The sequence below is a fragment of the Amblyomma americanum genome, chromosome 1, assembly GCF_052857255.1.
Source record: "Amblyomma americanum isolate KBUSLIRL-KWMA chromosome 1, ASM5285725v1, whole genome shotgun sequence".
NCBI classification, from domain to species: domain Eukaryota; kingdom Metazoa; phylum Arthropoda; class Arachnida; order Ixodida; family Ixodidae; genus Amblyomma; species Amblyomma americanum.
In genome coordinates, this window is record NC_135497.1 from 98,246,031 (window position 1) to 98,269,904 (window position 23,874).

Below are 23,874 nucleotides of genomic sequence, written 5' to 3' on the forward strand. Positions count from 1 at the left end.
CCATTTCAAACACCTTAATGCGCGGTGGCTGAGCGGTTATGGCGCTCGGCTGCTGGCCCGAAAGACGCGTGTTCGATCCTGGCCGCGGCGGTCGAATTTCGATGAAAGAGAAATTCTAGAGGCCCGTGTACTGTGCGATGTCAGTGCACGTTAAAAGAACCCCAGGTGGTCGAAATTTCCGGAGCCCTTCACTACGGCGTCCCTCATAGCCCGAGTCACTTTGGGATGTTAAACCCATATAAACCAACCAAACCTTAATGCGGCGATTCGCCAATATTTCTGACAACTCTTAGCACGATGGCACGTGCGTGCCTGGCTCTGCTGAAATCAAGGCATACCACCAACACAACATCCTGATGAATGTGTGAAGGCAATTTTAGAGCGCAGCTCTTAGGCACCCACTTCTGGATTCTGCGTTGTAGTCGTCGGCATAACATGCCACCTGCCTGGTAGTAGCAGAGCAAGACACCACCTGCCATGGCAAAAGCAGACGAATAGACAACTGGAAGGTGACTGCCACGGGAAAGTCTCGCAGGGTGGCTAGCGGCGTAACACACCACCTGCCAGCAGTGGCAGGTGACGTTGAAGAGCTGTGCTCAAATTTCGCATTACCGACCATCGTAATCCTCTGTCAATTTTATGCCAGGGACAGAACTCCCACTCAATGTAAAATTAAATGTAAGTTTCCCGAGCTCCAATACAAGGGTTATCGAGTTACAGAGCTGGTGTATCTGGCATCTACGCAAAGCAATATTGTGTTCAACAATGACAGCGGACTAATGAAGAAACAATGGAGAACTTGCACTCAATTGAAAATGAGCGCAGCGAAACAGCAAGTGGCTTCTTAGGTGTACTCAAAGGAAAGATAAACGATATCAGCATTCAGAACCTTGTGCACAGTCAGCTTACTGACCATAAGAAAGTATGTGACAACCAGATGCCCCGCATGTAAAGATGTTAAATCCATGCTTACGCGGCCTACACCACCGTTTTGAAAAGTAATCAGTTCTGGACTTCTTACATTCTTGTGCCAAGCCACTCACTCAGGGAATAGCAACATGAGCGGTTCCCCTATGTTTGGTAATATAGTTAACGGAAACGGGGTTGCATGCCTGAAAAACTTTTTATTCAGAGATGTTCGTGTTTTCTCTAAGGAATCTTTGTCCAAGACATTGAAATTGAAATGGTTACCTATGTGCAGAATAAATTTTGTCGACAGACTTTGCCATGTAGGATCATCATAACTCTAAAACACTACATACATGAGACGAGAGCATTAGTGGCTAATGTGTGCTGCCAATGTCCTCTGTAAAAGAACTCCAGCAAGTAATACTATCTATTACTACCAGAGCCCACTTCGGCTTGTACCTCGGCCCAATTAACTGACCAGTTAAAAGTGCCTTTTCACATCAAGGTATTTTTCACATCCAAGTATTACTATTCACACTTGAAAGAGTTGCCGTCTTAACAGTTACTTTTATTAAAGGAAAATATCCAGTAATGGTACTGAAAGAAATATGGCCTGTATTAGATATTTAATTTTACAATTTAGAACACTATAATGCAGCACTTTATGCTGGCCCAGAATTACCAGTTTATAAAAATCTTTCAGAGAAAATTTAATAATCGGTAATGATGGTTCTTTTAAATCCAAGTCAAATTTTGCCATTTTTCAAATTTCTGAATTTCAGATTTCAACACATAACCAAAAATAATGTTACTGGTCTAGAAGTACGAATCTCCTTTGGCAGTAGTAGGAAGGACCGAAAAATACTGTCAAAAAATTTCGGCCTCAATTTCTCACTCCCTGTCCCATTATTACCTTGAAAAGTGCCCTTCTCGGCTTGCATAAGCTTTTGAATGATGTTTGCGATTTTTGTTCTGCCAAATTTTAACAGCCAAAAATATTTTAGCATTGTTACCAACAGAAGAATTTGCATATATTTACTGCAAAAATATATTGGTTCGACAAAATTTATGTTTTAGTTCTGTGTAGATCGAAACTTGCGAATTTCACTAAGTGACATTTTCCACCGCTTGCGATATATGATTTTTTTCCAAAAAAAACTGCAGCGTTTCTTGCAAACCAAGTTCTATTCCCTTCTGTCTACACATCTGCCCATCATACATAAAAATTTCATTAGAAACAAAAAATGGTCTTGGCACCTCACTTACCGTCCTTTTCTGAACACATGTGTGTGTGAGTGTATGCATGCGCGTGAATGCGTGTGTACGCATGCATACGTATATAGATATAGTGCATAGCAAAGGCATAGTTTACACATGCGTATTCGCATTCATGCACACATTTCTAAATGGCTAGGAAATAATAGCAGCTGCAGTAGTGCAATGGTCAGACAGTTGAAAGCAATGAGGCCGGCATCAACCTGCAGCATGCTATCCTTTCCTCACTGGATGAAAAGTTAGCGAGCAGTTAATGTTAGTTATTTTTTCTAAACCTACTCAACTCATTCCATTGGTTACCCAGTGGCCTTGAGAAAACCAAAGCATACTCTTTCAATTAAGCCTTGTTTTACAGCAGTAGAGACTTTTCCTGATGTTTATGATTATGTTAACTAAGCAAAAACCAAATAGCAGTGTGTGCTGATGTCAAAGAACTGACAGCAGCTGTGTGCTTGACACCAGCTAATCAGACTCCAGCATCCCTGGCACAGTGAGTGGTTACAGACTGCATGACCCCATTCAGGGTATTCTCGTTACCTGTGGAGCACTAAGCTAGCCCAAGCTTGCAGCCAGTCAGCAAGCCTGGCTTAGTGAGCTGAAGGTATACATTACTTACCACCAGCACCTTTAAAAAAAAAAAAAAAAACTTAAGAATGGGGGGTCAAAGTAGCTACTGCTGACAAACTCAATCATATAGTACAGTCCAACCTTTTCTCCTTTGCACTACAAATTGCACTTCGTCAAGCGGAAAGCCATTGCTAACATTAAAACACTAGGAAGAGCTGTAAATAAACAGCCTGAGCAAACCTCCTCAACTTCTATGTCAATGAGCAATACCAAGACAGAAAAAAGTAGACAGGTGTAACTTCGACAAACAATATTTACCCATTGTACCAGCAGAAGGTCAGCCAACTAAGGCCTTCAAGCTGATACTCTCGCAATGTGTTGCCCCCTTTGTAAACTGGTGACTCATCTATTTGCTTCCATTCAGATGGCTTGGGTCGTTTCTTTACCTGTCATTGTCAAAACACAGCAGGTTTAGTAGACTTCAGCCAGATAAATGACAGAGATGCTCAAAGGCATGCTCCATACCTCATGTCTTCATCTCTGGCACACTTTTCTAACAAGGCCAAGAGCCACAATATCACACACGTGTTGTAAAACCACACATATTGCAAGAGCAGTGCTGCAATATTTCGGTTCATTGTATAGAAAGACCATAAAGGCAAATTTCCTTAAAATGCCTTAATAACGGGTTAGCTTAGAGTTTTTGCAGTGCTACCAGCAACAGCCCTCACATCCTCCAAGCACACAGGTATTTGCAGTGAATAACTGCATAGCCTTATTATTGCTTTACTATGCTAAACATACGTATAGATAGTTTTAGTACAGCCTTAACAGTGGTAATAGATGAATGTCCTTGCTTCAATGCAATGCTGCAGTGATCTACATTATCTACAGTGAACAGGCAACAGCTACAGGCATCACGAGGTCAGTGCCTCATATGCAGCTCTATTGTAACTTTTTTTTGTCGCAGCTTGCTAATGCCTCTTCCAGAGTGAGTGACAAAAAGGGCTACACATGCCTACACTCGTTTCATACTCAGCAGGCAACGCTGCAAAGGCTGCGGAATTAATGCGCCCATGAAACCGTACTACTCCGCCACACATCATACATTCTTCTCGAAGCCTCGATGAATGTTTGGACGAAAACAAAGAGAATAATAAAAGGAAGTGGTAGCACTGAAAATCACGGTTGCAGCTGAGAAACTCTCAGTGTTCAGGCCCTCTGGCTATTATTTTCACCGAGGGTGCAGATTGAGTAAGAGTGATTCACCCTACTAGCTGCATATCACACTGCTTAAGTCATTCTGACTTCTCGAAGTCTCGAGTCCCAGGATGAAAATGTGGCAAGAGTAATAGCACAGTAGCCGACCGATTTTTCGGACTCCAATAATTCTATTTGATACTTCTGTCTTTGCTGAGCAACTGTCACGCACCGATAGGAACGTGTACATTTTCATGACCAATATTTCAGACTCCGTGGAGTGAAAAAGTTCAATTTTTCAGACTAGGATAGACACCAACAATACTGTGGAGATTGGTTTTCAACCAAAGTTAATTTTTTCAGTCTAATACAGATGCGAGCAGGCATCGTTGTTACAACTAACCCGTTTTCTGCAGCCGTGTAAGGCGCCAACATGGATATAAACAGAGTCAGCGGGCGCTGACGGAGTTAACTGTACGGACTGGCTTGGATAGGCTTGGCCATTTGTTATTCATTGTTGCCATTCTCTAGCATGAGGTTAGAATGGCATGCTATGCTCTCCGCTGCCATCGAGATGGCCTAGAAAGCATGTGATAGCATTGAAAATGCGACACAGGACAGCTGCAGCGTCCACCGCAGCTTGGAGGACACCACCCATGGTGCAGGGCAGAGATACAAAGGGGGGGGAATTCATTTGGAGGTGCTCGCTTCCACTTGCATCTTCCTGTGGGTTACCTCTCAGCCTTCGCAAGTGTCGTTGCCCATGCAAACTGACTGCTCCTGCTTCGCGCAACATGTGCATTCGTTCGCAACATGACCTGCGGCCACGTCACACTGTCTGGTATCGTGATGCGAGGTGGTGTGGACATGACGAATTAATCACTTGCAAGTGGAACTTGAAAAGCAGTGATATGCCCTATTTTTAAAGCCGGTTTTTCACAGAAAAATTTTTTTTTTTAAAGTCGACAGATTTTTTGCACTGTTTGTATATTTGAACCGTTTACCGGATCCCACAGAGTCTGAAAAATAGGTCAGCCGCTCTACTTATCTAACTACTTCTTGGGCACATACTTAGCCTACACAAAAGGTGTGCTAGCTTTGTAAGCGTTGACTGCTATGTATGAAATGGGCTATAGGCACTGAACACATCAGCAAAATCTTCAATGCAATGTCATTTTGCATTAATGACATCTTTCAAAGTTAATGCCAGTTTGCTTGTGTCACCATTGCGCCACAAAAACCGATACTGTTTGCAAATGACAGCAACACATGAAAGATCAGTGCCCCTGAAGAAAAGTTTAACCAAAGTAAAAATCAAAAGTTAAAACAACACTGCAGAAATTTAACGAGAAAGTCATCCAAGAATTGAGACAAAGACAATACAACAACAATAGTCCAATATGTACAACATATCAGTACAGCAACTATTATATTAAATGGAAAATACAAAGCCACTGGTCGCTGATGCTGAGCAATGCAAGAAAGTACTGTGCTGTCATAGTGGCCTTGGTGGATAGAAAAACAGCAGCTGCTTTCTGAACCACTTAATGGTCACATAGGTCTATTGAAACAACTCCAAACTGCAGCAGCATGCAGCAGCAAAATAGCATTGCTGAGAAGCAAAGAAATAAAGCTCAACGGAACTTGTAGATGGGCCAGATGGTTCACAGTTTAGAAAGTGGTAAAAACACACTGACAGGACAAACACAGAGGCAGAAGAAGGACAAGGGACAAGTGCACATACAAAACGACCCTGAGTATTGGAAAGATGGCTCAAGAGAACTAACAGGCATGGCTTAGAAAGTGATCAAGCACAAAGACAGGACAAACACGAGTGCTGTAATTCTACATTTTTGTGCACTGCAAAGGCTCTACTTGCAGAAAAATATGACATCTGGCAACCCATGTGTCAAAGGTAAAAAGCGACACCTGTGATGAAGCAATCTTTCATTTATAGCTTTTTCACTAACCCTACTGAGAGCCAGAGAGGCCAGCCAGCTGCCTGTCCCTGTGAATATGAATGAGGGCAGACGAGGGTAGAACAAGGCCTGTAGAGTACAGGTGGTTGCTGGAGGTGTGTACAGGGAGCTGGCGGAAGGCTTCGTGTAAGGTGTTAAAGGGTCTGTGAAAGGGGATCTAATAATGTTGCGGCGTTCCTGGGATATTAAACCACGCTGCTTCACGAATAGTGTCCAGCAAAAATTTTTTAAATGCGCTTTATAGAAGCTGAGTTATCTAGAGTCAAAATTTTAATTTTCAGCGTCTTCGTGCCTTTCCGTCTCCTCTCGTCACTTTTTGCACACTGGAAGGTCCGCGGTCCTCCACCAGCCCCACCAACGGGAACGGAGCTTCCTCAACCGGTGGAGCTACGCGCACTATTGGCCGCGGCCACGGTAGCTGCGTGACATCTGAAAGAATCTAACCAATAGCCACCTCTCAACATGCATACATAGATGCGAGCGACGGAGGAGGGTGCGAGCATGAAAAAGTAGCCAGGAAGGGCTCGCCAAATTTCGCGAGTGATTGTGGGTCGTCTGCTGCGTGTAGAAGAGTCTGGCTCTGGTTTTCATGGCAACACAGTGCAGTGATTAAGTGAGTTAATGTGCTCTCCTCGGAAGACATTTCAGGGCCCCTTTAAAGACTGAAGAGACAAGGTGAGGGTGAAAGGGGCGCAGTTGATTCGCCTGCTAGTATTTGCAGAGGCCAGACCTCTTGGACAAGGCCGATGACCAAATTGCATGTACAGACAATGGCATTCACTGCACTGTGGTGGGAGTGCTCCTGCAGGTTGATACCAAGGACACTGAAGGAAAAGACTCGCGCGGGGGGGACGTGTGGTTGAGTGAAGAGAAAATGAGGTGGTTGGTGGAATGTGGCAAGGGGTGCGGACAGCAGGAGAAGCTCAAAATTCTTCGAGATTGGTTGCAAGCCTGCCTGGGAGAGACAGGAGGTAATGAACTATCTCGCCTGGTGAGCCGCGTGTGCACCACAGGGTAATGTCACCAGCATAGAAGGCATTAAAGAAGTGGTGTTTAGCCTGGAGCTGGCAAGCAAGAGGTGCCATGTCCAGATAGAGCCAGTTGGGGAAAGAATGAGCACCTGGAATGCACCACGGACAAGGGAGACAGAGGGAAAGAAGTCCTCGCTAAGCCAGAAGAGAGCCGTACGATTACTGAGAAAGTAGAGGAAGCATGTGCATATGCAATGACCACACACTGTCTCCTAACTGGAAGAAAGAATGCGCCATTTCACATTGAAAGGCTTCTGGACATCCACCACACTCAATTACTTTCAATGTGTACAGCACCATTGCAACCATATCATATCACATCACACTGAGTACTTCTCACCAGTTTAGAACACGAAATTCAGCACAAACTCACTACATGTGTGGCATCAATTCCTGATGCCCTAACAATAAACATACTCAGAATGAAACAAACAAATAATGAAAAAATAAAAACAGTGAATGGAAAACGTGCTTACTTTCCACTTCTCCTTGGGTGGAGGGTCTTTAAATCTCAGAAAATGTTCGACTTTGAGTGGATCCACATCTTCTTCCAACTCCCATGTACTCTCCTCATATGATAGACCTCTCCATTTGACCAAGTAGTGCTTATGTGTTGTGCGGGCTACTTTCCCTTTACTGCCATTAGGCCCATCACTGCTGTCAGCTTTGACCTGTTCAGTATTTTCCACCTTTGGAGCCAAAAGGGGATCAGTCTTTATAGGTACTGCAGCATTATCCTCGAACACATCTTCATCTTCTGGCTTCACACTGCAAAGATGAAAACATCATCACCTGACTGCACAAATGATACAATTCAACCCAAGAGTATCTGTTCCCAGCCATACACTTGTTTAAATGAAACCAATCTCGCCTTGTCAATTAGCTTCAGTGTATTGCTAGCAAGCCCCAAGCGGGGACTACTGAAGCATATTCAATAGACAGCAAAATGAGCATGTAGCTCAAAACACTGCAAGCACTCTTCTGTATTATAACTGGAAACATTGCAAAAACGTTTCTGTGCTTTCCCACATCATATTATATTGGCCACAGGGGAGATGCAATTTAAAAAAGTCACATTTTCAAATAAAACAATTTCCAAGCTTTCAAATGCAAAAATAGGTTTGGCATCCTAATTTTACATGCAAAAAAAGAAAAAACATCAAGGAAAAAAACAGACCAGATGATAGCAAAAAATCCATCAATGGGCTCTATATGAAATTCCATATGACCAAGCTTGCATTCAAAGTGAGGGACAAGACATCAGGAGCAAGAAGGGAGGTGCCGCTCTATGCTATATGTACCCAAAGCGCGAGGTCAGCCATGGCGGTTTGGGCAACAGAGGTGTAGGGAGAACCTGCTAGTGTTGTGTCCTCGCGGTGTACTTATAAATCACGGCCAGCACAGCATGCAGACATCCAATTTTTCAGGTTGCGCATAATGAGGTTAACCTAATAAATACATAATAAATGCTCTAAAACGCCTGCGAGTGATTTAAGTACCGTAAGTTTTTATCCTGAAGTAAAAGGAATTTAAAGTTTGATGATTGCAGAACAAAAATTAAACAGGTAATGATCATACCATCAAACCCTGAAAATGAAAAGCTGCTCAAGCACTACGTCACGTGCTGAGATTATTTGGACATGTAGTTGTGCATGGCCAAGTCAATGTTACTGGTGGTGTCGCCATGACAGCTGCTGCGATGGCCCAGGATTTTCAAATACTCCAGTAGCTCAAGCAACTGCAAATTCCTAAAAAGAATACATGATACCCTCCCCACCCTCCCCATCTCAACCATAACCCCATAACATGTTTTGTAGGTTCTTAGCCCTTAACCCAAGAGCTACCGCAGAACTAGAACCCAATTTGGAAAAGGGGGAACCACTTGCAACAACCAGTGCAAATTTCATTCAGACGTGTAGAGTAATCCACTTAATATAAAGAACCTAGCTGTGCCACACCACTTACAAACTGTGCACCATATCTACTCCTTAAAGAGAACATCTTCTGAGAGAACAAATTACACTAAGACATTGAGAACGCACTCCTCTGTTACACTATAACTGTTGTGCATGAAGTGCTGTCAGCACAAAACCACCCCAGGAAACACACCAGTGAATGTAGGCACGAGCTGGTCACCTGCTACATTGCACACAGCACAAAACAGTGCTGCAGTACGACTGCCTGCATGGTGCATAACTTATGCTCCTGAGTTACTCCTGAGTAGCAAGTTCGAATCTGGCTCTAAGCCATTAAATGTGTCTACAAATCAAAAAGTTTATATCATATTTAACATGTACTCACAAACCCCTGTGAAGCCACCAGCCCTACGGAGGATTAGAGAATAGACTACAAATGTACCAAACAAAGTCTGCTGCAGTGCCACCATGAGTAATGCCGTAATAAAATGGTTTTGTCTATGGGGGTTTAACGTCCCAAAGCGACTCAGGCTATGAGGGGCACCGTAGTGAAGGGCTCCAGAAATTTCGACGACCTGGGGTTCTTTAACGTGCACTGACATCGCACAGTACACGAGCCTCTAGAATTTCACCTCCATCGAAATTCGACTGCCGCGGCCAGGATCAAACCCGCGTCCTTCGGGTCAGCTGCAAAGCGCCATAACCAATGAGTCACGGCAGCGGTGGCTCAGTGGTTATGACATCTATCGGCACCAGAGTTTGCCACATGCACTGGGAATCTGAGCCTTTAGACCTTCCAGCACTTCTAAATGCCCGATTTGATGTTTGCAGAATACAGACCAATGAATGTTCCTGTTCAGCTATTCCCTGCTACAGAGAATATGCCAGAGTAATTCTTAAAGGTATGGCATGGCATCTCGGGTTGAACGTCCCAAAGCTGTACACGGGATAATAGTGGAGGGCTCCTGATTGATTTTGATTGTGTAGCGTTCTTTAACGCTGTCATTGCACAGCACACAAGAGTTATTGCATTTGACCTCTGCTGAAACACAGCCACCACAGCAGAGTTTCAATCCCATGTCCTAGGGCTCAGCAGTCAAACACCATAGTTACTAAGCCACCTTGACAGGTCACTAATGTTCAAAGCATTAAAGGGTCCCTGCAGTGGTTTACACTGACGGTAAGAAAAGCTGAACTAATGATAGATATTGAATCGTCCATCATCAGCCCACAAACATTTTCGACCTAGCTCATGCAGAACCAGAGAATACAGAGATTAAAAATAGCCCTCCACCTTCTCCATCCCAACTCATCCACAAAAGAGCCAGAAAAAAAAAAAAATTACAGGCCAGGACTCTGTGAAAGTGTCACCCAACCAACCCAGGTTGGCTGTTTACTCCTTTTTTCACTGCTCACTCCCTCGCCACACCACAACACTCCTGAGGGGAAAGTGGAAGGAAGCCATGCACCCAGTCTACAAACATCGTAGTTTTTGGTGAGCCAGTTGGCAAAACGTTCCATGTTTATATATCTTTTTTCTTGTGGTCCTCTAAAATTTGATACTATACAATTTAGAAACAAGCATGCTCTGTTAAAGGCCAAAAAAAGAGAAAGTTACTACACTACCCAAAATCAACCACTCCAGCGGGCAGGCAAGTTAAGTAGAATCTCTCCACCTAGCACACTAAAAGGTATCATACTGATCAGCAGAGCCAAGTGATAGGCATTTTGGTATTAAATCAAACAAGAGCCAGGAAGAAGGCTTCAGATTATGCTTTCTTTTCATTCTTCCCCTTCTCCTTGAAAGAGGGCCCTTAACATACTAAAGGAAAAATAGATACCACAAGAAAACAGAACTGAGGACGAGGTAAATGCAGCAAAAGGACAAAAGTTCCAATTCTACTTAAAGCATACTGGTCTGAAAAAACATTCCACTTTTTGGACACATCTAACAATCTACACCTCAAAGTAACACAGGCAGGATAGAGGTAAACAAGGAAAATACAGTAAAAATTCACTGGTATATATTTTTAAATATGCAGAAAAAAAAAAAACGCATTGTCCGGGAACATGTATATCACAGTCACCAAAATTTCAGAAATAGAAATGTTGAATGAGGTACGAAGACATTTACTGATAGTTTCACTTCATAAAAATATTAATTAGCATTTACTTGATTTTGTATCCACCACAGTATCAATAAATAAATAAATAAGGTCTGAACAGTTCCTTATCCAGTGTTCGCAGAATTCGGTCTGCATTTGCGTTGTCTTAAGCGTGGAGTGAACTTCATAACACACCCAATCTCCTTATGGCAATAGCGATAGTAATCGAAATTGTAATTTTTCGGATGCTTCGCCCTCTTGCATCTCAGCAATGCAAGGAAGCCACCAGCTCGTATGTAAGCGTGTTGTTGTAGTTCTCAGAAGCTTCGCCCACTAGCGCTCAGGCTTCGCGACATGCTGGTGCATTTCTCCTCTTAGTGTTCGTCCCTGCAGCAATGGCCCACTTGTAGGCCAGCACACTAGTCAAATACAACTCAAGAACAAAACAGCAAATGTCCCTCAAAGGAGGCCCTCCAGCTAAAGGTGTCAACATCGTATGAATTGGTAAATGCCACTGGATGGAGGGCCTCCCTAGAGGGGCATCTACCACTTCGTTCTTGAGTTACATTTCGTTTTTTTTAGTGCTTTGCCCGCTTGTGCCAAAGAACTGCAGAGAAGCCATTATGGCGATTGGCTACCACTGCATTCCAGCTCGTCGCATGCCTATGTAGCACATGTGCGGTTGGTCACTGAACATATTGCAAGGTTAGAATTTGTGGAAATTTTGAATGTAATAGCCGAAAAATCGTATTTTCCGGGAATATTAACCGGGAGAAAAATAGTGCAACTCCATGGGACATTTTTAATACCCGCGATTTCGAGCACACGAACCGGGAAATCGTATGAACCAGAAATATATCAATGAGCTTTTACTATACAACAACTTAAATTTTCCACTGTAACAAGTACTCTAGAAATAAAACCCCTCATGAATTTTTTTTGTAGGCAGGTCGCCAAAGCCTTCATTATTATTTCCCCATGTTATTCTCACTTCACGAACAACTGGCCTCATTTTCAGTATACCACTCACAATTTAAAAATGAAGGAAAACCAACACAATATGGACACATCAATCAATAGGTATGGGGTCCGAGTTCCTTTGGAAATACCACAGAATGAAAGTGAACAACTCTCCATTAATTGTATTTTCCCAATTATTGCCATGCATAAATAAGATGCCCTTACCTGCTAGGCGGCTCTTCATCAGGAAGTTCCTTTTTGATCGAATGCTCCATAGGTGAGCCTTCCCCATCTCCACCACATGCGCCACTATCAGGGCCTTCAGTAACAGCTGCAGGTGCACTTGGTGTTTTGGGAGAACCACCACTCGGTTCTTTCTTGGTTTCCTCTGCTGGCAGACAAGTGTCAATTAAGGGTTCTTTTTCAGCTAAGGGTTCTTTGTCACCATCTTCCCCGGTTTGTTCTTGTGCCCGGCACTCCTTCTCGCCATTACCGTTTTGCTCTTCAGGCTCAATTTCCATTGGTTCTGCTTTTTCCTTGCCTTCTGCAGCAATTTCTTCAATCTGATCTGGCTTTTCATCTTTGACATCAGATTGATTTGCTTCTTCACTTTCGATAGGGTCCACAGTCTCAGTCATGTCCAAAATCCGGTCTACTTCCACATAGTCAGGGTTAAAAGGTTCATCCTCAAGAAAGTCAAAGATTGAATTGATGTTGTCCTTCTTCTGACGGAAGCGCTTCACCTTCTGCAGTACACGCTTATCAGTCATCTCCAACTCTTCCAGAGTCTTCCAGTCACAGTGAATATATGAAAGGTTCTTGTATTTCACAAAAAACTCCTCCACCTCCACAGAATCTTTGTCCTCATCTTCAGATTTTCTTGTGGACATTCGGGAAGCGAGGATTTTTTCAACAACCATGGTGTCTTCAGTGACAACATTGACAAGAACTTGAACATTTTTGGTTTCAGCACCCTGGCCTCTAGCAGTGTGAGGAATATGAAGACCATCAAGAGCACCTTCATCACCACTCAACTGAAGTTCAATGTCATCGGTGTACTTCTTCCTGTGGGTGTTCCGCGAAGACCGCCGTTTCTGAACCCCATCACATTCTTCAGGAGAGGGAGGTGGAGTGCCTTCCAAGTCCGATTTGTCAGAGGAGCCTAATCGCTTACGTTTCTTCTTTTTGCTGAATTTCAGAGACAACCTGAAATGTGCAAAACATTAGTAGTGCCCTGCAAAAGCCATCAAACATCACCATAGACTTTTCGTGTAGCAAATACTATTCAATTTAGTTATGTACTTGACTACACCTCCAATTCTCATAAACCTGTTGATTTATATCCTCAGCCTTTACACCGTTGCTATCTTTGCTGCATTTTCTTCCTTGCACAACTCAACACAGACACAGAACCCTTTGGCCATTTAATGCACTGGAATTCTTTCACACAAGATGGACAGTTCACGATAACCTACCTTTTCTCACAATGCATCTATGAGAAACCAGATGAAATTTCTGAAACTAATAACCCACCTGGGAAGCTTTTTCTTGGGTGCCTTTGGTGTTTTAGGTGTGGCTTCCTTCGGTGCTTTAGGTTCTTTCTTCTCCTTCTTCTCTTTAGACTTCTTTTTGGGTGTCTTGCCTTCTTCCACAGGTTGAGCGGCTGCTGCATCTGTTTTAGCCTCATCAGTTGGTGCCGCTGCATCAGCAGCTTGTGCAGTAGCTTCAGTTATCGTGCCACCTTCAGGCAGTTCAGCAGTCACTTCTGGCGGAGGAGCTCCAGGGTCTTGTGCCTCTGTAGATGACACTTGTGGCGCTGGTGCCTGCTCAGCACTGTTTTTCTTTTTTGACTTACTTTTGCGCCGGGGCGCACCCCCTTCTTTTGGTTCTTTTGGGGGCTTGGGAGCCTTGGGCTTCTTGGGCTTCTTAGGCTTGGGCTCTTTGGGAGGCTCCCCTTCTTTGGGCTCCTTGGGTTTGCGCTTTTTGCTCTTCTTTGCTGCTGCAGCAGGCGGCACCTCCATACACGGTGGCTGGGGAAGCAGTAAAGGCATGCTACCCGGGCTCTCTGGAGGCATCTGAAATGTAAAGACACTCCATGCATCAGGCTTCGACACCTTGTGGAACACACAAAATCTCACAAGACTAGAACCAGCCCATATGCTCACTTTCATTAAAAAAAAAAAAGAAGCTACCTAATCCAGAGTAAACAATCATCAAAAAGAAAACACATTTTCACCGGCGGCAAATGCTGCAAATTTATTTTTATTTTTCCTGTTAACAACGAACCAAGCAATGAACTTTCTCCACAAAGGCAAAGTGAACAACTGAGACGCCCACAGATCACAACAGCCAATGTTCAGCTTTCATAGCAACATTCTGCACTCTACATTGCTCAATTCTAATTATGAATACCTTGGGGTGACATGACACCCACTAATATGGTGCCCTAGCAACCTGCTTTATTTCAGGAGGTTCCCGTTGGTTGTCGTGTCATCCAAGCTTTAACGCATCATTTCTAGAGACCATTTCAACAAATGATTTGTGCACTGGCAACACTGCAGCGGAGGTCCAAGCCACTTCCTTAAGGGGGGACACACTGGTCTTAGACCTATTTTCCTTATTTTTAATCCAATCATAATGAAACTTTATCAGGTTGCTCAGTTTTTTATACTGAAAACAAATCTGAAATTGCTTTTTTAATCATTTCAATAGTTCCTAAGATAGTTTTAATTAGTCATTTATTAGTACCTCGGTAAAAAGACTGGCTCAATAAAAAATAATTTGTAATCCATGGCTACATAGTATGGTGAGTAAAGAGTGCAATCGTGCATCGATAAACCTTGCAAAATTACAAATTCTTGAAACGTGATTCAACAATTGTGCTTCGATTATTGCATACATTGTGCCTTCAGCTTCCCTTAGCAAATAATATGACATGTCTATCTGTCCTAGACGTTGAGATATTGACGCACTAAGACAGCCAGGTGTCCAAAATTTTCATAGTGTTAAATCACCTGCTTCTGAATGAATTGAGCCCACACAGTGATCTAATTTAATATTATGGTCAAAATATCGATTTCCTGGAGGAGAAAACTGGTAGAGTTGAAGAATAATAGCTATAGGCTCCAAAAATGTCATTTTTTAAAAAATTGATTTTTGGGTCGTTTTTTGGTCCCAAAGACCAGTGTCCCCCCTTAAACTAATCTTTAAGGGGCAACAGGGAGCCCGAAAATCAAGAAAAAAAAATTGATTTTTTAAAAACTGCATTTTCGAAATATACAGCCCATCTTCTACAGTCAAACCCAGTTATAACGAACCCGGATAAAGCAAATTATGCTTTATATCGAACACTCGAAGCTGTCTTAGCATTATTCATGTGAAATGTACTTTCTATACGAACTGTACATTGTATATAGCGAACATGAGCGCACGGTCGACAAACACTGCACACCGGCTCTGCGGGTGCTTTAATGCGCCTGCTCCCCCGTCTGCTCCCTTCCCCGGTGCCGCGGCGCTGGTTGAGAAAGAAAAAAAAAATGACTACCAACAGAGCGCGCCAAGAGCAGAGGGGGAAGCAACCAACCAGTCAAGCAGGCCCCGGCGCCTTTGCCGGCTTCGCCCGTTGCTGTGCGGCGCTCCTATTCGGCAACTGCTCACCACGTGATCAAGTTACATGCTGCAGCTCCAGGCCTATCGTGACACCGGACAGAAAAGCGTCATAAAAAAATAGCCAGTAGAAAAGAGAAAGGGGGTAATGTGAGTTTGGCTGCACATCTCGCCAACCGCTCTCCTTTTTTTTGTCCTCCACATTTTCTTTGTTGACGTTTAGTCTTTCAGTTGGTTTGGTTGCTCCTCGTGCATCGTAGTAGTGTGCTGATGCTATCGATTGCAACCGTTGCTGCATCCCCGTACCTCGTGCCTTTGGTGTACTTCGAAGATGGCTACGAAGCAGCAGCAAACCCTGCCACTTTGAGCCAAAGTGAATATTAAAGCGAAAGCTTTACTACTCCAGCCTGCGAGCCATTCCGGCTCGTCGCGCCGTATGCCATATGCCGTGGCCCACGAACGACTTTGAGCTGCCATTGCCTAACAACGCCGCAGCTGCGCTCGAACAGATGGCGCCGCCGTCGATGCCGCTGGCGTCACCGACGATGTGGTGCCATCACCAGAGCACCAGATGTGCTCCGCTGGGGTAGAGGGAAAGGAGGTGTCGCCTCGTGGGGGGTATATATATATATATGTACGCTTCACCTCAGTGTATTGCAGTCATTATGGAGAGCGCGAAAGAGACGCAACAACGAAAGAATGAAGCGAGGAAGAGACAACGCGCTCAAGAGACGCCAGAAGAACGCGCCACACGACTCGAGAAGCACCGTAACAAAGATGCGGCTAAAAGAAGTCATGCCACGTCCCGGAGTGACTCTTCAACTGCGGAAGAGACTGGTTTCAGTTCTCGAGAGCATCGGAATGAGACGCTGCGTAGACGACGTGCCGAGGAAACGAAGCTTTTGCAATTCAACTAGGGTTAACCAGGGCTAAACCACAGCCAATTTTTCTTCGCCGCGTAGAGCATAGAGAAAAGAAAACGCTTGTTGCAGCCCACTACGGGATCGCAAGGAGCACGCTGAGCACCATACTGAAAAACAAGGCGGCCATCGAAGCAAATGCACGGAAACGACCGACTGCTCGGGAACAACCGACAGGCGACACAATCAGGAACGGTTTTCGGCATGCTGGACTGTGCCAGGCGGCTGCCGAAGCCGTGAGTGCAACTGAAGACGATGGCGGCACTTCCACTCTTTGAGAGAAGTTGCCCGCATTCCCGACACTGTGCCCCAAGATGTCCGCTTCGAAGATTTTGCGATGGTTGACGACAAGGTAGCGGTGGCAGCACGCCCACTGGATGCAGAAATCGTTGCTGATGTGCTGGCATCCGGCGACAAGGAGGAAGAGGAGCCGCTGCCGCCGGAAGACTATCGCCCTCGCCATACTTTTCATGAAGCACTTACCGCCACAGAGGTGCTGCACTGTGCAGATACAAAGAAGTGGACTTGATTTGATTGACATTTTATCGTGCGTTGAGAATGTAATTCACGTTGATGTTACTAGGCACACTGTGCAAACCAAGATCATCGCCTACTGCAAGTATGTGTACATTGCTGTGCAATAAATTGCTTTTGGAGCAGATATACGTGGGGAGTGGCGTGGCATTACTTTTGTTAGCGCATTTTTGTTCGACTTCACAATATCCTGTATAACGAAATAGATACTGAAATTCGTCAAAACCGGGCTTGGATAGAGCGAAATACTTGATATATAGAACAAATTGCGGAAAATCATGCTGTTTGTTATAACCGGGTTTGACTGTACACATCTACGAATTTGCACGCTGCTTTTTGGAAGCCCTAATTAAAGAAAAAGAGAGCAAATTTTGAGTGCAAACACGGTACTTACAAAAGTGAATGAAACAGCAAGAAAAAAAAGCACATGCTCGACTCACAAGCCACATAAGCAACTGTGACAACTGATTGTTTGGGGGGGGGGGAGGGGGGTTCCTTGGCATATGTTGAAGGCTGTTGGGGTTCCTTGGGGCAAAAAGTATGCAGATTGGCACTGCTGTGCATTTCCCTTGCTTCCATTGTGCCAAAACTACGCACTCTTCACATGCTGCTCGCTGTTTGTACAGTAAAGCATGGCTGCACGTCCAATTCAGGTGGCCGTAAGTGCAGCCTCCTCACAAGCGACACGGGGGCTGCGCCATTACGTCACACCTGAAGGATGCCATGGGAGTTCTCACCATTCTTGAATAGCTCTGCTTCGACGTTCCTGACAGCGCAAGTGCAATAAGGCATTGATGGAAATGCGAAAAATACTACTTGTCATACTATTCTGACCTTTAAAGAAGGCGACCACTGCCCAATCTTTCACCAAATAAATTTGCTATGATGCAAGTGTTCTTGTCAGTTCTTTGAGTCATTCAATAATTCAAGCACTTTTCTCGGTACCTTGAAATTCAAATTAACGAGCTTTCACTGTATCTAGGTTTGACTGTACACTGTACGCACTGCTGATGCAAGATGTCAAAAAACTTGGTATCTCACCATGAATTCTGGAGGCATAAGGCCCTCCCCAGGCCCCAAGCCTAGAGGGGGCATTTCATGAGAAGTCTTGGCTTTCTTCTTGCTCCGACTGGGCTTGCGCTTGGTCATGGGTTCAATGGGAGGAAGCACATCATCGGGTGGCAGAAGGTAGGGATCTTCAGGAGGTAGTGGGCATGTATACGGTACATCCAAAGAGCTGCTCAGGGGGCCCTCCAGTGGGCACAGGTCATCCACAACAGCTGGCACCACGCTTGGGACACCCGCCAGAGGCAACGGAGGCAGTGAACTTTGCAAATCCTGCACAGCGTTAGGCCGACAGTCAGCACCATTTGCTTCCAAGGCCACAGCTGGCACTTGCTCCACAGTAACTTCTAACACTGTAGAGGCTACAGTGATATAATGTATGTGACCACGACAGCTGCTAAGAGCATGGTCAAGATTCAGATCACTAAAAGGCAGTACCTCCATACATACAAGCAAACATGGCAAATTGAAAAGGTGAAGAATAAACACACTGACCTGATCCGAGATCATAGGTGTGGGCAGTGAAGGTGGCTGGCTCGGAGGTCGGTAGCTATCTGCCATGCTAGGAAACAAGGTGGACACAGTGGGGCTTTGCGGAGAAACCGAAGATGAAGCAGCTGCCATGCCAACAGAGGCTGGGCCTTGTTGCTGGGGCTGTGGTTGCAGACCTTGTGGTTGCAATGCCTGAGGTTGCAGGCCTTGAGGTTGTACTGTCTGGGGCTGCAAGCTCTGAGGAGGTACAGGTTGGGGCTGCAGAGTCTGGGGCTGCAAAGCCGGAGGTTGTAGGCTTTGGGGCTGCAACGCTTGCGGCTGCAGGGACTGGGGCTGTAGAGACTGCGCCTGTAACGGCTGTGGCTGCAACTGAGAGTTCTGCAAAAGCTGCTGCTGTGCCTGTGGGCCATATGGTGGGAGCTGAGGATGCGGCTGCTGCAACAGAGAGAAAAAATGCATTGCAATACAAAAGATGCCAAACACACAAATAAAAAAAAGTTTTCTAACCCTAAAAAGGCAGTTTTTTACTACTGAGAAAAGGGGGTTTCCTTCTACAGCACGCTGCTAGAGTGAGGGTTCATGTTGAATAATTTCTAACATTCAAAGGATATCGTGCTGCCCTTTTTATAGGCTCGACAACCACCATGTGAAGAACCCAAAACAGGGGGTACTATCTGTAGATAAATAATACACCTGAGTGCAGAATGTCGTGCAGGCGCTAGAACAAATGCAAAGCAAGGTAAAAATGAAGGAATCACATCAGATGCTACAGTGTGCATGGTTTCATTACCTTGAATAGATTCTCTACAACAGGACGACAGCATAAAATGCCAAGAGAGGAAAAGAAGCTAAAAATATTTTATGGTAGTGTGCACTCTTAGACTTGCAGAGCTCAAAGTGATTGATGTGTAGGGAATGCGTTACCATGTTGGCTCAGATTTTGTGAATGCTTTGTTTTGATGCACTGAAAACTGCTTGAACTTAGAAAACATTATGCACCTTAGCTAGTAATATAAAGGTCCTTTTGATCATCATTTCCATTCTGTTCCAGATTTGCAGTACCTACAGTGGCACAACCTTCCATATTTAAAGAGACTAGGTAATGGGTTGTCTCCCGTTTTCTCTCCCGTTTCCATTATACAGTAAAAGCTCGTTAAGGGGAGATGCGCGTCGAAAATGCGAGTTTTCGCGAAATTTTTCAATTTTGGGTTTTTCACTCTAAAATTATCTTTGGGCATTCAGCTACAATTTCCAAAAAAATCAAGGCGAAATTCGAACACGAAGTTAGTAAAAGATTCATTTTATTGAGCCACGGTGGCTCGAGAAACTGCAACTTTCCGCGCACATCGTCAACTTTCGAGCGTCTGCCTCTCGAGAATTCTGCACCACCCGCCATTGCCGCTTGCTTGGAGAGGTAAGCCTTCTCGCAGACAGCACCTCCTGCCGTTTCTTATTTTGGCTGTAAACAATAAAACACCACGTTTTCGGCACCTATTTCGAGCGTTTATACTAGACCTTTAAATCACGTGGTGCTTTAGCATAGCTACCATCGGCCGAAACCGATGCGCAACTGTTGCAAAGCCCACCTTCTGCTACCGCCTGCTTTCGCATTGTAAGGCGTCTACATCGATCTCACCGGCGTTTGTTTTTTGAATCGGTTCGCAATGAACGACGATATGAAGAAGGGCGATTTCCGAGCTCGGAAATCTCACACGAACAAAGCGTACCGGGGACACCGCTGCAAGCTAGCCCTAACCAAGGCAACAGCCACTTGGGCAAAATTGACGCCGTGGTGAACTTCGCGAGTGCCTCGGAGGTGAAGATTGGACTGTTTGAGAGTAACACAGCTGTGAGCAGTCGTCATTCCACAAGTGCCACGATATGCGACATCAGCGCGCTTACATTACTGATAAGTGGGGCTGCTTGCCCAGCGTGCCGTACTTGTAACCTTGTGGTACGCGAACCGGCCGAAAAATTTTAGAGCCTTTCGGCGTTTCTTGAACTCCACAGCGGAAATAGTGAGTGCCCTGCATCGCATCCTTCTTCTGCATACACATCGAGCCATTCTGTGCCTAGTGGACTCGCGGATGGCGCCAGCGGAAGCCGGAGCTTTCAGAGTGGAAGCTCCCGCGACAGCTTCGCCGTGAACATCAAGGTGGCCGTGGCTCAGGCGCGATGGTATAATATGAGACACGGTAACTTTCAACAAGTTCTCGGGGAGCTTTGTGTGCTGCCACCGGAAGAGCTTGCTGTGCTGGGAACCTCCCGTGACCAGAGAAGAACGAAGATGATGTCGGGGGTCCGCGAAATAGCTGAAGCCCGAGCACATCGCCGTAACATGGCACAGAGAGCTCGTCTGACAGACTCTATTCGTGAAGATCGTGAGTGCCCAATGTATGGGGCAGGAGAATTCTAATAAACATGGCTGTTTGAGACTCATTTTTGTATTTTGTCAAGAAATTTCATGTGCTTGCGTCATGTTTTTCAAGAATACAGACGTCTCAAACTTTCAAATGCGTTTTTGTCCAATAGTAGTTTTCAGCATTTTTTACGTTTTGTGCAACAAATTTCAAGTACTTGCAGTAGTCAGATGTCAGATTTGGATGAAATTCTGCACACAGCCTCTTCAAAGTCTGTAGAATGTTATCTGATTATAAAGCATCTCTTCAACATTTCTTGAAAAAAAAATTCAGAATGTTGACATATGGTGCCCAAAATATACACTTCGGTGTTCCTGGATTTTTTTTACACAATGGGATAAAATGAATAAATATGAAGTAGGTTTCAACATACTACATTACCAAAGCAACACAACTGAGCTATTGCAAGCTGCCCTAAAAATACATTTCCTTATCAAAAACGTGTGTACAAAAGGCCCTATATTGTGCTTTTGTCGACCCTTTTACACAAAACCTATGAAAGCAACATAAAAACTAAGACCATATTTAGAATCTGCATTAAAAAACTTATCAATGACCCAAGTTTTATACTCATAGGTTCAATATTAAGGGGAGACACTGGTCTTAAAAAGAATTTTTATTATTATAGATATTGTAATGAAATTAACTATGAACATGTATTGCTTCCTCCTGTTTTCAAAAATGTAATTAGTTTCAGCTTATCTCAATTAATTCTCTACTTATGAAAAAATAACTGAAGCCTAATTTGGTATTTTCTTACGGGTCATTAAGACGTTTTCCCTTAACATTTTTTGTTTCCGATTAAAATGTAGCAGTAGCCAAAGACCTGCCATGCGGAGCTATGCTATTTATACTGTTATTAAGGTACATCAACATATAAAAATGTTTAATTATGTCGATGCATCAATTCTAAAATATAATTAGCTGGTATTATTGTTTACAAAATTTATGTTCAACTTAGCCACATAAAAATAACATAGCTCCACAGTTCAATTCTTTCTGAATTCAACGGTGTGAAATTTATTAAAATTGCACAACAAAAACATAATGCGAAGTTCCGTAAGGCTAGTGGCGTTGGCAAAAAACATGAAGCTGAGAAAATCGCATTTAAAGTTTTGACGCTGACTACAGAAAATTTTGGGACGAATCTTCAATAACAGATTTTATTTAGATGTTCCCTATCTGTTTCCCTACAAAGCAAAACAAAAAGTTTCTTTTTCCATCCAAGGAAACACTAATTAAAAAAATGTCGAAGGTGTAAGCGTGATGTAAAAAAAAAATGATTTCTGGTGAAGTTATTGGTACATTTTTTATAGAGACAATGGAGCGCAGGGCTAGGGTGTTGAGCTCTAAAGACAATATTTTGAATCCTGAAAACTGTTTTTTGAGAGACCTAGCGGTCCGGAGCCGAGGAGATCCAAGCCCCCACCATGGCAAGCAGTTGGGTGGTCCTGAAAAAGACTGCTGTGTGCAACGCTCGACACGTCTCCTACTCTGTTTTTGAAAAGAACCGCCTGGATGTTAGGCAGCACGCTGCCCTGTGCTGCTGGAGAACGTCTTCATAGCAGTCCAGGACTGTAATTTTCAGTTGCTCCTGTTTTGTGCCGTCTTGTCAAGTCTCTCTTTCGTATTAGTGCCCTTTAGCTGAGCTCCATTTGCCTTGCGCAAACGCAGGGCGTCTTTTTCTACGCTTCGGCGAACAAGGCAGCCACCAGCAGCATAGCCCAGACTTGCAGTGATGGATTCATTAGTTGCCCTCCTTCCTTGGTTGTAGATGGCAACAGCCTCAGCAGAAGCCCGCTTCACACTTTCCAAAGAAGCATTCCCATTCTTTGAAGCTTGCGTCCAAATGAGAGAGAGTAGGCTCTCACTCACATTCTGAGTCTTTCCTTCACTGCACCGTGCCAACAGGTTCTCATCGCAGAGCCTTGCAAACACTGGCTCCAGAGCAGCCCCAACACAAGCCGGGAGGGCACTCTTGTGTGGAGGTGGATGTTCACCACTGGCCAAGGCTCTGTTGAACTTGCACCAAGAGTCAGCACACTCAGGGCACTTGGAGTGGTTCGGGACATCATCTGTAGAAGTCATGTGCAAGAGTGTAGCTTCCACTGCTTTCTTCATGCCTGGAACGTCATTACTGTTGCTCCTCAGGGCATAGCCGTAGTAGTTGGTGATCTTCTTGATCTTTTCCTGCGTCAGCTTGCCTCTTCCGCCAAGAGATTCACCTTGAGCCTTCTTTCTATCAACCAGGTTCTGCAGAGCAGTCCCCATTTGCTTATGAACGTGGTTGATGCAATCCTTCTTGTCATCTTTATGAATCCGTACACTTTTGCTTCTGACAAAGCATGAAAAGTCCGGATGTCTCCATCAGAGAGGATGGTCATGTAGCGCAGACTATACTTGGCCAGAGACCTCTGAAACATGGTCAGCACAGCCTCCACTTCCATGCGACCAGAGTTACAATCGATGTTTCGCTGGCACTCGTGGGTGGCGAGCCAGTCACTGTAGCCTGCAACTCAACTTCTGTGATAGGCAGGATAATAATTTTACCCTTATTGCATAGCTTGTTGTCAAGACAAGCGGAAGGCATACATTATAGCAAGTTCATTGCAGCAAAATTTCGTTAAAGCTCTCCACAAAAAGTTACATAACATATTGCATCAAGTCCACAAGGACTTGTTGTACATTAAATTAAATTCCATATTTGGAATCAGCACGCAAAAATACATGTTCCCCGAAGATTTCATAATTGTGACTTCATTAACAAAAATTTTTTTTCTAAGACCAGCTTCCCCCCTTAACCTGTTGGAACCTCCTGCGCTTCATGACGTCATCCGACGTGTAGTGGCGAAGCCTAGCAGCTTTGAAAATCCCAGAAGCATTCTGAAAATCTGG

At 44.3% G+C, this 23,874-nt stretch overlaps 1 protein-coding gene across 5 annotated transcripts in view; it reads right to left on the reverse strand.

The window, feature by feature from the left end:
• Positions 1 to 23,874, reverse strand: part of kis (chromodomain helicase DNA binding protein kismet) — a 162,878-nt gene that overhangs the window by 112,353 nt on the left and 26,651 nt on the right. For 4 of the 5 annotated variants that reach the window (XM_077646309.1, XM_077646307.1, XM_077646308.1 and 1 more), the window contains exons 4-9: positions 18,563 to 18,994; positions 18,044 to 18,340; positions 13,476 to 14,017; positions 12,168 to 13,148; positions 7,438 to 7,729; positions 3,070 to 3,197 (exon numbers count right to left, since the gene is read on the reverse strand). In XM_077646309.1, the coding sequence (XP_077502435.1) occupies positions 3,070 to 3,197; positions 7,438 to 7,729; positions 12,168 to 13,148; positions 13,476 to 14,017; positions 18,044 to 18,340; positions 18,563 to 18,994 (2,672 nt within the window). The remainder of the gene's footprint in view (positions 1 to 3,069; positions 3,198 to 7,437; positions 7,730 to 12,167; positions 13,149 to 13,475; positions 14,018 to 18,043; positions 18,341 to 18,562; positions 18,995 to 23,874) is intronic. The other variant, XM_077646306.1, reaches the window with a different exon arrangement.